This window comes from Passer montanus, unplaced genomic scaffold (genome assembly GCF_014805655.1).
Source record: "Passer montanus isolate IOZ18808 unplaced genomic scaffold, ASM1480565v1 scaffold95, whole genome shotgun sequence".
Classification (NCBI taxonomy): domain Eukaryota; kingdom Metazoa; phylum Chordata; class Aves; order Passeriformes; family Passeridae; genus Passer; species Passer montanus.
In genome coordinates, this window is record NW_024374923.1 from 1,445,412 (window position 1) to 1,462,541 (window position 17,130).

Below are 17,130 nucleotides of genomic sequence, written 5' to 3' on the forward strand. Positions count from 1 at the left end.
ACTGTAATACCGACATAAGCAAACTTCTCAGCGTCTCCTGCAGCAGACAGGAAAAGCGGGAAAGCCGGAGCAAAACTCAAGCGGGCGCTCGGAGGCGCCGAGCTGTGCTCCCGGGAGATTCCGGGATCCCGGCACACTCCCGGATCCCGGGAGACTCCCGGATCCCGGCACGGGCGGCCCCGGGACTGGCCCCCCGCGCCCGCGCCGCCGCCAGGTGGCGCCACCGCGCCGCTCCCGCCGCCGCCGGGAGCCCCTTTCCCGGGAACCCCTCTGCCAGGAGCCCCTTTCCCGGGAACCCCTCTGCCAGGAGCCCCTCTGCCAGGAGCCCCTCTGGAAGCAGCCCCTTTGCCGGGAACTCCTCTGCCAGGAGCCCCTCCGGCGGGAGCCCCTTTCCCGGGAACTCCTCTGCCAGGAGCCCCTTTGGCAGCAGCCCCCTCCGCCGGGAGCCCGGGAGCTCCTCTGCCAGGAGCCCCTCTGGAAGCAGCCCCTTTCCCGGGAACCCCTCTGCCAGGAGCCCCTCTGCCGGGAGCCCCTTTGGGGGGGGCCCCTATGCCGGCAACTCCTCTGCCAGGAGCCCCTTTGGCAGCAGCCCCCTCCGCCGGGAGCCCTCTCCGCCGAGCCGGGCAGCGCTGCCCCTCTGCCTGGAGCCCCCTCCGCCGGCAGCCCCTCCGCCGGGAGTCCCTGCACGGGCCCGGAGTGCAGCCCCTCGGCCGGCAGTCCCTCCTCCGCCAGCAGCGCGTCCGTGGGGCCGGGCCGGGCCGGGGCCGAGCCCGCACCGGGAACTGCGCCGCCGTGTGCGCGTCGGGAGCTCCCCCCGCGCCGTGCCTGCCAGCAGCGGGGGAGGCAGCTGCGCGGGCAGAGCGAGGGAGGGAGGGGAGGAAGGGGCAGGAGGGACGAGGGAAGGCGGAGACGGGGCCAGCCCGAGGAAATCAAACGGCCCCGACATGAATTAGGCAGCGGCTGCAGAGGGGAGGGCTCCCTCCCCCGCTCGCTGGCCCCGCTCGGAGCGGCGCTCGGGGCGCGCACGCACACACGGAGCGGCGGCGGCGGCCGGGCGGGAGGGAGGCAGGGAGGGAGGGCGGGGGGGCCGGCAGATGAAGATGGCAATGTCTGTGATCCAAGCGTGCCGCAGCCTGGCGCTCTCAACATGGCTGCTGTCCTTTTGTTTCGTGCATCTGCTGTGCCTGGACTTCACCGTGGCCGAGAAGGAGGAGTGGTACACGGCCTTCGTCAACATCACCTACGCCGACCCGGCAGCCGGCAGCGCCGAGCTCCGCAGCGAGAAGAGCGAGTGCGGGCGCTACGGCGAGCAGTCGCCCAAGCAGGACGCCCGCGGGCAGGTGGCCCTCTCCGCCTCGCCCGCCGACCGCTACGCCTGCGACCCCGGCACCCGCTTCAACGCCCCGGCGCCGGGCAAGAGCTGGGTGGCCCTGATCCCGCGGGGAAACTGCACCTACAAGGACAAGATCCGCCACGCCGCCGCCCAGAACGCCTCCGCCGTCGTCATTTATAACGTGGGCTCCAGCAACGCCAACGAAACCATCACCATGCCCCACGCAGGTGAGCCACGCCACCCCCGGGGGTGTGCTGGGGGGACAGACGGATGGACGCCCCTTTTCCAGCCCGTTCTGCCCTCCCGCATCCTTGGTGTGGGAGCTGCTGCGGGAAGGTGTTCTCGCACCTCCTGACGGGGAGCAGGATGGGTTGTGGGCGTTGCTGCGTGGTGGGTGCCCGTCGTGGGGTCCATGGAGCTCCTCTCCATGCTGCCATGGCAAAGGATGGGTGTGCTGCGAAGATATCCATAGCAATGCATGCCGGTGCTCCAGGGTTGAAAAGTTTGGGGCACGCAAAGTTTGGGTCTAGTCAGAGGAATAGGACGCTGATCCCGCTGTGATTCGTTGTGTCCTGAGAATCTTCTGGCAGGTGCCGCGTGGGATCGAGTGCGATTGAGAACTTTGGAAGAGGAGAAGTTGCAGTGTTGTGGTGCAGGCTTATCGGGAGGTGCAGTAAAGGAGAGAACACGGTGTCCACCGTCTTGGCTGCAATGATGTAAAAGCTGTGAGATTGAGTAGGAATGTTGAGTGTCTGATTTGGTGGGAGCATCAGATATGTTGTCCAGGACTGGAATGGAGGGAGTGTTTCACTCTCCCAGGTGAATGTTCTGGTGGAGTTTGTGCTTGCAGCGTCAGCACATGGGTGGTCAGGTCCCAACATGTGCTTGTCAACTAGAACCCAGTCAAAATCCAGTCATTCAGAATAACCTAAACCCTGGCTTATGCCCACAAAAAAAACCCCCACTGTTTCTGTACTAGTGCTTGATCTGAAATAATGTCTTAGAAACAGTTCACCAGATTTATATTTAGGGACAATGTTTTCTGCCAGGGGTCACTTGTCTTTTATACCAGCTGCCTATGCCATGGAGATAAGATGCCACCTATTGCGAAATCTCAGCTTGGTTTCCATCCAGTAACTAATCCTGCCCAGCTATTTCATGCCAGTTGAATCTTAGTAGAGTTGGGGTAAATTGAAATACAGAAATGCTGCAAAACAGGATGTTATTCTAATGACACGTTACATTTCCACAGTAAACTAGCTAGCTTGAATGTGCTAAAAAGCAATTTGTTGCCTAACCATAGTGCTAAAATACTTCTGATGCAAAAGGAGTGATTTTGGAACCTCTTGTGTCCAGCCTGTTTCAGAGATTAACCACTGGTATTGTTTCTTTGGTACAGTTGGTGCAAGATGGGGCTTTTTTTAATGTTTTCCTTTGGCTTTGTGAGACAAGCAACTCATAACCTCTTGAGCTTCCTAAAACTGTGTTTTATAACCTGCCCATGGTTTAGCAGCTATTCAAATTATACTTCTTGCTACTTTAAGTATCACAGATTATATCCTAAGAAGTATAAAGTAGTAGGAGCTTGGCATACTTATGCACCCTCAAAGTAAGGCTCAAGCTGTTTTAAAACTTAAGATGCAGCATAGTTTATTCTTCTCTAGTAAGTTTCTCTAAAACTGCCAACATGTTGGATTAATTAATGGTTTGCCTGTTTTCAAAGTAAGCACTAAGCTGTTTTCCCACACAAATGGTGTTTTATTAAGAAATGGTGGGAGTAAAAAATGTGTCTAACCTTTTAAAATGTTAGAGCTTTGGTTTGTTTCAAAGTCTAAGATGAAGTACGGAAAGAAACTTTCTTACTGCAAGTGGCCTCAGATTTACAAAATATAAACATAGTATCAATTATTCTGGGAGCAGCTCCTTCTATGTCATATGATTCCACAGGATTTGTTCTGAGAATCCTTTCTGAGTACTGAATTGATACCCAGCAGTGGGTTTGTACAGCACCAGCAGCTGAAATGAAAAGAAACTGGACTTGTGGAATATGATCAGTGAGTCTGAAGGCCTTTGCTCATAGATTTGATGAAGTTGTCTTCATTCTAAGGATTTTTATTCAGCGATGTTGAATAATGGTTGTTGGGCTTACCTTAGAGAAAACCGATCATCTGCACATGGTTAAAATTGAGAGGAGTTTTAGACCACAAGTCTGATGGAACAGAAGAAAAAAATAATTATTCTTATATATTTAGCAATCTAGCAGGGATTCAGAACTTTACTCTCCCTCTGGTACCGCTGTTACTCTGGGACAAAATGAATGGTCAGGCTGTGTAAAATTGTGGCTGCTAGTTTCTAACTTGGAGCCTTTGACATTTGTTTGTTCCCAGTCTAAGTGATAGCACAAGATTCAAGGAAAAAATGAATCAGTTTCTTGGTTTCTGAGTTCAGCAGCATCTGCAGTGCTCTGCCCACGCGAAATCCTGGAGTGAGAAGAAGAAAATTCCATCCTGGAAAATACTTGGAGGTTGGGAGGGAAGGGTGAAATGTGACCTAAAAAGCAATTTTAAAGTCAAAAGAAATATGATGTTACTTCCTTATTATTTTCTATTTCTCTCTCACTAATTTTTTTAAGGTTTCATAGAAGCTTAAACAATCTCTTCCTATACAGAAAAGCAAACCCTGTTGCATAACAAAGTGGCTTCTGCCCTTACTAAATAACTTCTAAGAGTAAAACTATTCCTAAGAGTTTTTCCCCCCTATGTATATTCTTCTCTTCTATATGCTTTGCCTTCTTTCCCTTATTGTCACTTTCCATCTTTGTGCTTCTTTTTCTGCTCCTCTCCACCTTGTTTCTTCATCTCTACCCCTGTGCTTCATTCCCTGCCTTAACCATGTTACTTTGCCATTTCATAGTGCTTTGCCCTTGCCATTTGCTTCCCAAGGCACTCTTTCTGTTGCCAAAGAACTTACCTCATGGCTCTATGTTTAATTACATTTCCTGTTTTCTGCTGCAGTGCATGCCAATGTCCCATTGCTCATGTAGTGCCTCCTGATTTTGAAATCTATAGGCAACTGTAGCGAGATACTGTGTTTGAACTTGAAGGAGGCTTCACAGACCTCCCTTCCACCAGCCCCAAATCAAAACCAGGGTAGTATTATATCAAAGCTTGTTGTGGAAATCTTAAAATATAACTCTTCAGGATTTATTTATAGAGCATACAGCACAAAGTGTGCGATTTGAACCAGTTCCGTCACCCCATCGAAAGAATTTCCTTTCAGGGAGCTTGTACTGAGGTCACTGCTAGCACACCCAGAAGGATGAGGTGGAGTTATGATATCTACACATTCACAGAGAATATGGAGCTTTGGGATTCTCCTGCTAGGATGTCGTTAGCTTGTATATCATCTGCTACAACCTGGGCAAACAGGCATCTTTCTTTTTATTGGCTTGAAGAATGGCATAGGAGCTGTGAGTATGACTTTGCATTTTGACTAAGTAGGCTCCAACCAGAGAAGGAAAAAAAGCATCTAGAATTTCTATTTCAGGCACTTTGCATTTCTTCTAGATCAACTTTCCTAGCAGAAAAATAATCTAATAATATAGAGGATGTTCTTTTTTCTCCAGAAGAAATCCATGGTCTTGGCTGCGGTTTCTCATTGAAATTTTTTCTTACTCAGACCAAATTAGCTATTACCTAGGTTTGGAAAGGCCCCAGCCACTGTGTCTATATTTAATAATTTAGTATTAATTTGCAGTAGTCTTACTACCTGTTGTAGCTTATATCCTAACATTTCCTCTGAGCTCTGAGTAGGGACAGTAAGAGAGCCTTCCAGAAGGTGATTCAAGATGGGAACTTCCTTCTCTACAGTTTGTATTTGAGGGAGCCTACATGGACCATTTCTAACTTGGGAACCTGCCAGGTGCTTGGGAACTTAACTGTGATTGTACACGATTCATATGTGGGTAAAAATCAAATCTGTAATATTCTACATAGTTTCTAAGATTCAATTGGAATTCTGATGTGCATCAGATTATCTCACAGAGCGGATATTTTTCACATGTGAGGTAAATTGCATCCTACGTGTTTTGCACCAGGAACATATGTTAGTCAGGCAGTGTTGCATTCTCCATATTCTGTTTTTCCAGTGCATTCCATCACAAATTTTAAGTCACTTGCCTCTCCTATGACATACCCTTTGCAATAATGGCCAGATGCCTCATTTTTCTTGTAGTGGTTTGTATACAAAAGGGTCTCACAAGCGGTCTAAGATGATTCTGACTTCTCCCCTCCCTCTCTGGCTCTCAAGTGCAGTGGGTGTATGTGCCAGACTGCATGAGGAGGGCATGGCCATCCCATTGCAGATTCAGATGTGTCCCTCCACATGTGCTGCAAAGGGGGCCAGACTCAACCTGGGAGCATTCAACTCAATAACAGTCTCTTCCTTTGTACTCAGACTTTTGGTCCTCAATCAATGAGTAGTATTACCTTTTACATATTTTAAGGTGTCTTGGTAATAGGTTGGGCTTTGGCCTGCCCTGTAAATTTGTACTGATGTGCAAATTAAAAACCGAAGTTGAAAATTTCTCTCTTTACAGGCTTAATTCAGTACTGTAGCTGCTTTTGTTCCATTATTAAAATGATTGTTTTCCTAAACTTTTGTGGAATTCTAATGAGGAAAATGTGCTGAGAGCATTCACATGGAAGTATGGAAAAGTGTGAAGTAATGGAGGGCTGGAGATTTCTGCCTTCCAAAGTCTGCCATAATTGTTTTCTTTTCCAGGCACCCAAGATTGATTCCTAGTAGAAACTCACTCAGTGGGAAAAGGAGATGGAAATTAGTGCATCTTTGAGCCCTGTCCATTGAGGCATTGCAGGGAGGTACTGCCATTTTTAAGAACTCGGAAGAGCTGCTGGATCCATCATGTAGGCCTGGCTTTCTGCAGTGTTTGAAAATCTAGTTCTCTGTGTTTATCAAAATTCAGGATTTCTAGCTGACAGGCTGTTCCATTGCATTCCCTGGTGAGTCATGCTTCTGCTGCTAGTTCTGCTCTGAACAGGTTCTAGACTGCTTTGCTGCCCATGTGTTCATCTATACCAGGTGGAGGGGGCACATGTGCTCTTAGGTAACTAGTTCAGGTTAAAATAAATTGAAAGGAAGTCATTTGTCCCCCAAGGACTAGAACAGCAAAATAACACTAGACTCTGGCACTACTTGGGACAGCCACTTCAGCTGGGGCACTGAGTTTTGTCATTAGATGAGACTTTTTACTGTGTTGAGTCTTGCTTCTCTCAGCCTCACAGCTGGATCCTGTGTCTCCTTCAGGACCCACTGCAGACACTGGGAAGTCAGACAGTGGAAGGACACTGAGTCCACTGAGCTTTGGATCAGGTAATAAAGTATAGCTTTCCCTACAAAATGATGAAGTATTGATTCATTGAAGATTTCATTGATCCTCCAAGGTTACTGTCTGCAAAAGCAGATTTCTGCTTTGGTTATCTGCAACATTTATATACATTGATATTCATACAAGTGCTGTCTTCAGATCTCTGCAGTAGGAAGTGACGCAGCAAGAAGAAAATCTTTTTCAGGAACAAAATTGTATCCACATCCACACTAACTGCTGACTGGTGATCTGGAGCAACTCCTTTTTGGTATATAGTCCTTAGGAGAATGGCTTGCTTTTGAGAAAGCAGTGCTTTGTCCTAGTCCCATTGATATTTTGTCTTTAAAATGGTATATCTTAGCTTGGGTTATTAGACTATTGTGGCAGTCTGTGGCTTAGTGCAGCTCACTAGTTGATGCAGATATATTTCTGTGCTACCTCCCTTCACATCACAGAAGATGGGAACATTTTCAGCAAAAAGGGAGAGAAAACTAATTCAGTGTTGGTGCTCTTAAGAGTCTTTTCCTGGTGAGAGGAAAACTACTTGGTGAGTACTGGTGAGACTGGTGAGACTTTCTACTTTTCTCATGTAAGCAAGGGCTTCTGTTGTAGTGCAGCACTTGTTTGATGGAGCTCATGATGCTTTGTCATGTGAGACGACTGAGTTTCAAGTGATGTCTGCCTCTGTACACCATGAGCCAGGCTGATGAAGAGTGAAGCCTTTATGAAGGGACAGCCCAACAACTTCTCCACTTCCCAATAATTTCTGCATAGCTAACCTGCACAGGAACAGCTATCGTTTCAAGACAAGCCCCACTTCTGCCCTTTCAGCTACTCCTGAGTAACAATCACTTGATGATGCCTTTGGTGCAGAAGGGAGTGAACAATACAATCATTGACTCATAGAAATCAGATATGGAAAAGACTGAGTAGGCCATGAAATCTGCCACCTTACTAATGCAGGGCTGTTTCCTACAGTTTTACCATCCATTACCATCACAGTGCTTTTTGCTTAGCATCTTGCAAAGGAGAGAATTTTGTGGTGCTTCAGAAACAAATGGAGTCTGTGTAAGGAGAATGGTTCTGAGGCAAGAGATACAAAATGTACAAAGATGTTAATTAGGAATACTATACCTTGCAGTAATATTAAATTCACATAATTTCCACAGAGGCACAGCAACTAAGGGGTAAGGTTAAAAGCCAACTGTATCCATTGTATGTCACAGGGGAGTTACATGGCAATTGTGAGAAGAAAGAAGTGGCAAAATATTTTGCAACTGGTTGTGTGCAAACAGGCTTTACTGTGCTATGTCTTTATCTGCAGCAGGATGTGATCCCAGACTTTGTTCACGACCAGTGCTCTCCTCATTTCACTCCTTAGTGTTTCAGTTTCTCTGGAAAAGAACTCTGGATGGTTCAGCCTCAGGTCATGCGCTGCAAGGTTTGACTGGATTCTGAGTGTGGATGAACAGGGGTCAAGGACCCCTCAGAGTATCCTAGTTTTCATGAGTGCATTTGGATGTAGTATCTCACAATGTAATTCTCTTGAGAATTACAGTTTTTCTTACCTGGAGAAGAAAACCCAGACCTCTTAGAGGCACCCTTAATTTTAAAAATACACTGTATTAAATCTGCCAGCTGTATATCTACTATCTGATGCACTGGCCACATTAGTAGAAGTAATTCTTCAGCCAGATGAAAATTACTGAGTTAGGTTCTTACCAACAGTTGCGAACAATGTTTTTTAGTTCAGAAATGGATGGGGGAAGCACCTCTGGGAATCTGTGCATGCATCTCATCATACACCTCTTTGTTCACCAGTTCTAATAGATAGGTTGTAAATATTGTTTGCTTATGAAACATCAATACTATGCAACTTTGTTTCACAGGAGAGGCCTATCAAAGGCATTCTTTACTTTGTCTCCTCTTCAATAAACTATTTGAAATAAACCTTAGAAAACTGAATTGAGGAGAAATTAAGGAGACAAAGAAAAAATTAAACTGTTTTATTGCTATTCCGCACTGAAATATGAAAAGCTAGCATACTCTATTCTGTGCTACTTAAAGATAATAGCTTTTAAAAATAATTGTTCATTTCTTTTCCATCTCAAGAGTGGCCAATAAATAATGTCAATAAACTGAAGTGCTTGTTCATTTGCCTCTGACAGTATAATCATAGTGATATTCAATTATACTGCTAGACCTGAGAGTCTGTCAAAGTTTTGGTCTCAAATTTGATGTGATTAACTGTGTTTCTGTACAGGATAGTCCTGCTGTAAATTGGAAAGGTATTTTCAGTTTGAGACAAAATTAGAAGGAAAAAAAAGTTTATCTTTTTAGTTCCCAAACCCCAGAAACAAAAATTGCTGCTGTGTAACTCCAGAGAATTCTGGCTTGAGTATGTCTTGTATAATTAAACGTAGATAGAAAAGTCACGTCTGCACAGGAATGCAGTTCTTCAAGGGATACATGGAATAGGTGGGCTGGAAAGTGCTCCCTTGTGCTACATACTTAATGAGACATCGCTTTTAAAAAATAATTTGTATTCCATGGTGTTATGAGCCTTTATCAAGAGAAAGGACCTTAGCAGTTGGATGCTCCCTAACAAAGCACGTTTTTTTGCATGGTTTTCTGCTAAGACAGCCCCTTGCTACTGACATATTTGTCTATGAACCATCATCATTTGTCACTGAAATGGGTTTAATGATATAGGATTTTATTCTTCCTCATAATTTGTTCCAAATCTTAGCCTTCCTCCCTTCTTATATGCTCTTTGGTTTGCTTCTTACTGTTCAAGTCTCTCTTTACAAGCTATCTCTTTTTTGCCAGTCAATGTAAGAATATCTCACCACATATATGTATTATATTATTAAGGGAATTATACATCACATTAATCTCTGGATTCCAGCTTTATAAATCACATGTCACAGTCCTTTTCAAGAAATTGTTTGTTTGTTTGTTTGTTTGTTTTTTAACATGGTCACTGTAACAGTGAATAGATCAAATGTGCCTGACATTACACAGCCAGAGTGTTCACAATGGATTTGAGAGCCTAGTGGGTAGTTTCATCTTTAATTAACATATATGTCTAATTTTAAGATTGCTGTAAAATGTGTCAGCATTAGTTGGATATGTCTTGTGGATTGCCTGGGTTCAGACCCAGCACAATAAACTCTACAGTTTTATTGTTTTGATTAAGTTAATTTGTGGAGCACTTGAGAAGCTTTTGCACCTAATTGTTATTCTCATAGTGACAGAGCATTTCCAGATCCTCAGGATCAAATCTCTGGGTGTCTAACAAGTTTCACTATAAAAGATTTCTTGCATTTTCCAATTATGCAAGGGTTCTCTGTCAGTATCTGATAAAGATCTCTCTGGTTTTACATCCTGTGATTCTAGCTAAAATGTTCCTATTCTTCTTCCTTTTCCATTTCAGTAACTTCTATTAGAAGACAGAAATTATTTCTGTGTTTCCTTTGCCCTTTCAAGAACCTCAGTGTTAGAGAATCTTAAATCTTTGGCCATATTTCTAGTACATGTCTGTGTTTGTACTGTGTTTGTACTCAAAAATAAATCAGTCTTTAAATCAGGACAGTGTGATGCTGCAGACAGATACATGATTGCTTCTTGTACTTGCACAGAGTATGCTTTCCCCTCTTGTGCTTTTTTAAGCTTTTATTTTATGCTGATTGTCTCCTAGTTTTACCTGACATTATCATGTTCCTTGATAGAGGCAGCTTTTGTGAGACTCTGTAATCTCTGTGCCTGGTCTCTTATTGCTCTTTATGTGACCATGTGTTTGAAGTCCCATCTGGTTGTCCATCAAATCCATACCTTTACTAAACATTTTACCAAAATTTCTTATGCTGGAAAATGAGGAGCTGTCTGAGTAAAATGCATTATGTATTTTTATAATGCTGTCTTTGATGTATTTGCCTTGCCTTATATTTCCTTCAATCATGTACCGTCTTTATTTTCTACCTAATTTTTTCTCTCCCATGGTTTGTTGGGGTTTTTTTTTAAATTATTATTCCTGCTTCCAGTAAATCTTTTCCTTGGACTTCTCACCCTTTTCTTTCTTGCCTTCTTCTCTTTCCCTTTATGTGTTCTTCACCTGTTTTTCATCTCTACTATTTAGATTTTTTGTCCTTTCTGCCCACTCCTTACCAGGCTGACAGAAGGAGTCAAAGGCTATTTGCTTTGCAGCAGGATTATGCTCTTTTGGTGGCTTTTTCTTTGCAGCTGACTCTGGGTTTAAAGAGCATCTGTTGGCAGCTGCTCAGGGTGGGCTCAGAGGAGTGGCACATCAGCAATTGGGACATCCTCAGAAGAGTGACAGGCATAGCACATTTGCTGTGCACAGAAGGGGTTTGTGCTGAGCACTCCTAACTCTTTTTCATTAATTCTTAAAAGACTAAATTATGGTTTCCTCTCTTTCATGCTTTTATGGAAGAAGATTAAGTTTGCCCGCACACTGGATGCTAGAAAAACTGATGGGAAATATTTCTTATCAGAACTGTTTTTCTTAGGTAGTGAAATGGATTTTCAACAGAAAACTGTTTTGAAAAGTTTTTGTTCTCTGGAAAAGTCTTACAGGTCTGGTTTGAATAAAAGTTTTCTTTTAGTAAATACTTTATGTTGCTGAATTTCAGTTTCAGAAGCAGTTTGGTTTCTCTTTTCCTTTTTTGATGATACATTACATGTTAATCAGCTTCTACCAGCTTCAGATAATAGTTCCCTTCCAGAGCACAGACCTGACTTTTTCCCCACTCACTTTTCTCTGGGAATCTGTGCATGCATCTCATCATCATTAGTGTTATTTAAAGGTACTGACCTGAGGTTTGCTGTGCTGAATTTCTTTTCCCTGTGACTGTGTGACAGCAGCTTTCTGTCTTCCCACAGTGCAGTCCCTAAGCTGTGTAGGGTCTTTAACCCTTGCTGCTTGTCTTTACTAGCAGATTTCAGCACTGTGTCTAGATACACATTGGAATGGTACTTAGTGTGAGGTAAAGATTGCTCTCACAGACAAGGGCGTAACAGGGATCAGTAGCTGTCAATGCAAGTGAAATAAATTCAGGCTTGTAGTATGATGCAATTTCCTAAATGGTTGCCCATAGCTTAATGTTATTTGCATGGGACTGGATAGTTCTCTAAATGCCAAATCCTGGTAAAAATACCCCATTCTCTGGGGAAATGATGGTGGTATTTGTACAAGGAAGGTTAGAGAAGGTGTTCATAGTAGTTGTTATGGTTTTAGGGTACTTCTCTGGAACTACCCCCCAGCTCTTTTGCACACTTGGAGATGCAAAACTGCTCTTGCAGAAGCTCTGTGTGATGGGCAGAGATAAACCCTATGCAGTGAAGCATCAACTTTTCACAACAGAATGTCTGCAAAGCCCTTAGCAGGGTAACAGCGATGAACCAATGTCAGCTTGGTATTGCTTTGTGACTGTTGCTTATAGGGAGGGTACTGCAAGAACAGGCACTTGCAATATAAACAGTCTGAGCCACTTCTGTTTTTTGTGTCTGAAGATAGCTAGCAAATGCAGAGAGGCGTCTGTAAGCCTCCGGCAACCAATCGTTTGCTGAAGTTCATCTTGCAGCATGAGATGTGAAAGCCTTTTTCTTCTAAAACGTTTATTTAACTGTTGAATGCCAGCACAAGAAGATGTTGTATGGAAGGCAATGTTGAGCAGCAAAGCTATCACAGGTGCGGATGAAATAGTTCAAAACATGATGGTGCTGTCATTCATTTTGTCAGAAAAACAGCTGAAATAGCCATTAGATGAAAGTCACATGGATGAACCTGAGTCCTGGAGAGGTGAATTCATGTTGATGAGAAAATAAAAGCCATCAAAGTAAGTGGTGCCCTCTGTGGTCTCCCCATCATGTAGGAAGTCTTCCTCTCAGAGACTGTGAAATGTCTTTGACTAATCCATATATTTTAAATGTCATTTCAGTTCTGCACTGGCTCCCATTTCTCACTGGCACCCACTTTCATGATCTTTGGCATTTTCTTGTTTGCTGCCTCACTGCTGTTCGTGCCAGTCCTTCCCTGCTGCCTTTACAGGTGGTGGGATCATTCCTTGAGATGAGGTTCTTGATTGGCTCCAGTTTGAGCTTGTGTGTTTTTCTCTCTTTGCATTTAGCAGTTTTGCATGTTTGGGAATGGCAGGTTACACTGCTCCCAGAGTGCTGCCCAGCTGGATCCACAGGTGAATTAGACAGGGAAAGCCACCAAACAGCTTAACTGCCTGTGAAAGCCAGGAGCTCTGTCTGAGGCAGCTGGGATCCTCTAGGGCACAGTGATTCCTCAGGGAGCTCGTCTGTCATTTTCACTCCCCGACTTACTGACCCCTGCTTAAGAAGATACACAGGTGAATTTCTTTTTTCATTGTTAGTGGGGGTTTGTGTATTTTTTTCCATCTAGAAACATTCTCTTTACAGTATACCCAGGCAGCCTTTTTTTCCTCCCTTTTTTCCTCCCTTTTTTTCCTGTCGTAGCCTAATGACCAGAACTTACTGAGATGCAAGGTATGCGATCCCACAGACAATTTTTAAATCAAAAATATAACTGCATAACTATTTATTTCCAAAATTATGACTTTTAATGGTTGTTAGTGCAAAGAAATTTTTGGTGCCAGAGAATTAGCGTTATCTGGTTTCTAAATATGCATGACATCACTTCTTTCTGCAATAATTAAGAGCTTCATTCCCATTAACTAATTTGTGTAACCATCTTTCAGCTGTTAGACTCCCAGAAAATAACAAAGCAAGCACTGAATTTTTAGTGGAAAATATCTCCTGTTGAGTACCTTGTACATTTGAAGTGTAGCATCTGTTCTTAGTTCTTAACCAATGCTGTGTTGAATTAGCATGATGATTACTGATGTCTTTCCATATTCTGGCCACCAACCAGGAATATTTTTTGCCAATGCAAAGACAACTCTGCAAATTCTATCACAAAACTGTTATCTTTGCCTCTCAGTAGCTGAATGGGTTGTGGATTAGCCCACAAAACAGGAGCTGCTGTGCATATGTAAAGCAATAGTCTCCTTGGTAGTAATGATAGTCGGGAGGCAATTTTAATAGGATCTCATCTGGACTAATACAGCAACTCCTAAAATCTCTTCCTTGCAAATGAGACCAATACTTAAAAACCACTTCTCACATTAGTAAGCTAGTGATTTGGCTATCATAAAACTCAGTAGTAGGTATTTAAAAATTATTTCTAATGTTCACATTATATTAAATTAATTTGGAGAACACTCATGGCCCAGTTGAGGAAAATGTTTGCACAAATAATTATAGTTAAGTTCACATTTAGTTCTTGCTGAGAATAGACTAGAAGTTGAACACCTTGACTAAATGTCACTGAAAGTGGTTCTGTGAGGAAATGTCATCTATGAAAGATGTAGAAGTGTCTGACATAGCCCAGAGGCTTATTACTAAGAATATTAGTGTGGTCATCTCAGGTGAAGCTTATGCCCTCCTATAGCACTGTGAATACTCGAGATCCTTACAATAAGCACTTTTATTTGAAATTGTAAAAATAAGATACATATGTTTTATGTCTGTCATTAAAGTGGTGCTAATAAATACCAATTAAAAGAGATTCTTTAATTATTTTTCCTTTCTCCACATAGTTTGGCTTCTGTTTTCTGGGTTATCAGCCATGTCTGCATCACAATACAAAACAAAGGTGCCTCTCAACTTCTATTGAGCACTGTGCCCCTTCCATCCCTTCTATCCAACCCAGCTGCTGTCTGTTCTCCACTGTGTTTTTATTTGATATTTGTCACCAGTGCATGCAGAGGAACAATCACAGCTGTGGGAAGCATGGACAGCTGTTTAGTTATTTGCAGATGGCTTAAAGTTGCGTATCAACCAGTCACTGGTACTTGCTAGGTGAGCTAGAGGAGTTAATGTCATTTAGAACAGCCACACAGCATTTCCATGCTAATCAGGAAGTGGCCTAAATTGGAGATAAAAGTATATCTTAGGCCAATCACACAGCAGCAGCTCCTTACTTTACACCCATTCCAGTTTGGGAACAATTATTACAATGTTTTCCAGTTTTGGTTCCAGTAAATAAAATTTTGCATCCTTCCTTGTGGCCTTGTCAGTCTGTCAACTTCATTTTGCTTTGAGAAATCCAGGGCAGGTTTCCTTAATATTCCCAGTGATACATATCAGTTTTGAATAGAACTTCTAGCCATGCAGACAGTTGTTTGGGTTATGTTGAGATGATAGGAAACTGTAACCAAGGAGGAGGGAAGTGTAAAATTAACAGATGTTCCTCCTTTAGACATTCCTAAAAAGCTAACTGCCATATATAGTTAAAGGGCTCTTCCTGGAAATAATCCAATTATTACTTCTAATAAGCTGTAAGTACATACGGGTGCCCCACAACAGAAAGACTTGCTAGACCAGGCAGATGTTAATGTAGAATACACAAATGCTAATGAAGACCTGATGTGACTCCTAGTGAGTGTCTCGAGTGCTTTGCAAATCTGTATTTATCATGACAAGCCTCAAAGATGTTCCATAATCCATAATGTGGTCGGCCTGCCGTGCAAGTGGAGGGGATTAGTATCTGTTTGTGAGTGCTGTGCTCTACACAGGTCTGGGCCCTACTTTGCCTTCTCCTGTATCTCCTTGCTTAATAAAATAGAGTTGGAATCCATCCATCAGTTAATTATTGCAGGTTTGATTAATTTATAAATAAAACTGGTCTTCATGCTGTTATTCAACAGTTGTCTGCATTGGTTGGCAAGAGTTTCAGGATCTGATAATGCATTAAGTCTTTATTCATAAAGTGCATGATATTAAGTCACGTTAAAAAAAAAGTAATTGCAATTTCATTTTGGTTTCCATCTTTAATGATGGAAATGTCCTTATCACTGAAGTGGATAATATTCACAGCATGTAAGCACCTCCAGGCTCTAGCAGTGAAGAGATTGTACCTTTTTTTTGAGAAAGGGTGCTGCTCTCTGCAGACTTGGTAGCATGAAAACTGAAAGAATGTATGAAGTTTTAAATAGGTGGGTGAATTTTAGGTCCAGTTTATAGCTACTTTGAAGAAGCACACATGACTGGAAAAGACACAAGAAGTTCATAGGAAAGAAAAACTTCTCCAGCAGCAGTATTCTGATCTCAGTTGTTCATCCATGGAGTATTGGGATTAGACTGGGCTCTAAGCTGACTTTTCACAGGCCATACTTTCCATATGCACACTGCTTTCAGACCAGCTCAGGTGCTGATTTCTGAACTTTCAGGCTAGTCACTATTTAAGGGTCTCTAAAAGTTCCCATTTAATTTAATTACATTTTTGCATGTTATGAAAAGAATTCCTATAACTGTCCTGTAAATTCCAACTCCCAAATCTTTCCTTTAGAAAAAGCATTCTGAGATTGCTGATTTCCAGAAATGCACTTACTTATGCCACTGATTTGTAACCTTACTTCTGAAATCCTAACCATGCTGAAGTCAATGGCAAACCTTCCTAAGATTTCATTGCCAAATAGTTAAATCAGGAAAATGAATACCTGAACTCATTATATCTTCTGCTGCCCTCATAGTTTTGAACACTTTGTCAAGCATAGAGGAGCCATCAAGAAACATAATACCAGGCTTGCACCACCATTGGCAATGAAGTATCAGCAGTCAGCATTTCGTGTGAATTGTACACATCTGTTGGATTCAAGCAAAACATCAGACAACACCAGAGCTTCATTAAGATAATTCTGTAATTGCATAAAATGATGGGTCAGCTTGTGAGTGCCTTGGGCCTGTAAATATTAACTGGCATTGAATTCTCCAGCACATTCAACAAAGGGTCCATCTGGCCTCAAGTGAATGCATAAAATGTGTAGTCATTGTTACATTTATGATGAACGTCAATGAAGTCTTTGTTACATCATTTTCTTGCCTTTTGAAGAGCTTGAGAATGGTAGGTCCTGTCTTATGTGTATTTCTGACAGTGGGCTTCAAAACCTTTTTTGAAATCCCCTGACAGCTAAAATTTGGTTCCTGCAAGGCTTATGGCTTTTGTGTGACGTGAAAGGAATTGGGTGTGGCGGTGCTGTTAGAGCTGTGTTAGGAAGGGGCTGAGAAGCTTGGTGTGCACGATGCACATCCCTGCTAGCTTGTCTCCAAGGGCAGGGAGAGAGGGTGCTGCCTGACAAAAGTCATAGTCGAGATAAAATCTCCAGAATCTCGAGCAGGTGCTGGCTGGATGCACTGCAAAAATACCTGCTCTAAATTTGGAGAGAGAAAGTAATATGGTTTTCACACCTTTCTTCACTAACTGGTATACTAAGAAGGAATGGCAATGATGACAGCCTCATCACGAGGGGAGTGCTTCCATGGTGGTTGTCAAGAGAATGCTCAAAATTAGCATTCACTGTCT

The 17,130-nt window shown here is 43.1% G+C and overlaps 2 protein-coding genes across 2 annotated transcripts in view; one reads left to right on the top strand and one right to left on the bottom strand.

The window, feature by feature from the left end:
- The window catches only part of SCOC (short coiled-coil protein), a 702,416-nt gene that overhangs the window by 412,399 nt on the left and 272,887 nt on the right, over window positions 1-17,130 (bottom strand). The gene's annotated exons all lie outside the window — the stretch shown is intronic.
- Window positions 658-17,130, top strand: part of RNF150 (ring finger protein 150) — a 109,118-nt gene continuing 92,645 nt past the window's right edge. The window contains exon 1 of the mRNA XM_039696128.1: window positions 658-1,560. Coding sequence (XP_039552062.1) covers window positions 1,095-1,560 — 466 coding nt within the window. The 5' untranslated portion in view covers window positions 658-1,094. The remainder of the gene's footprint in view (window positions 1,561-17,130) is intronic.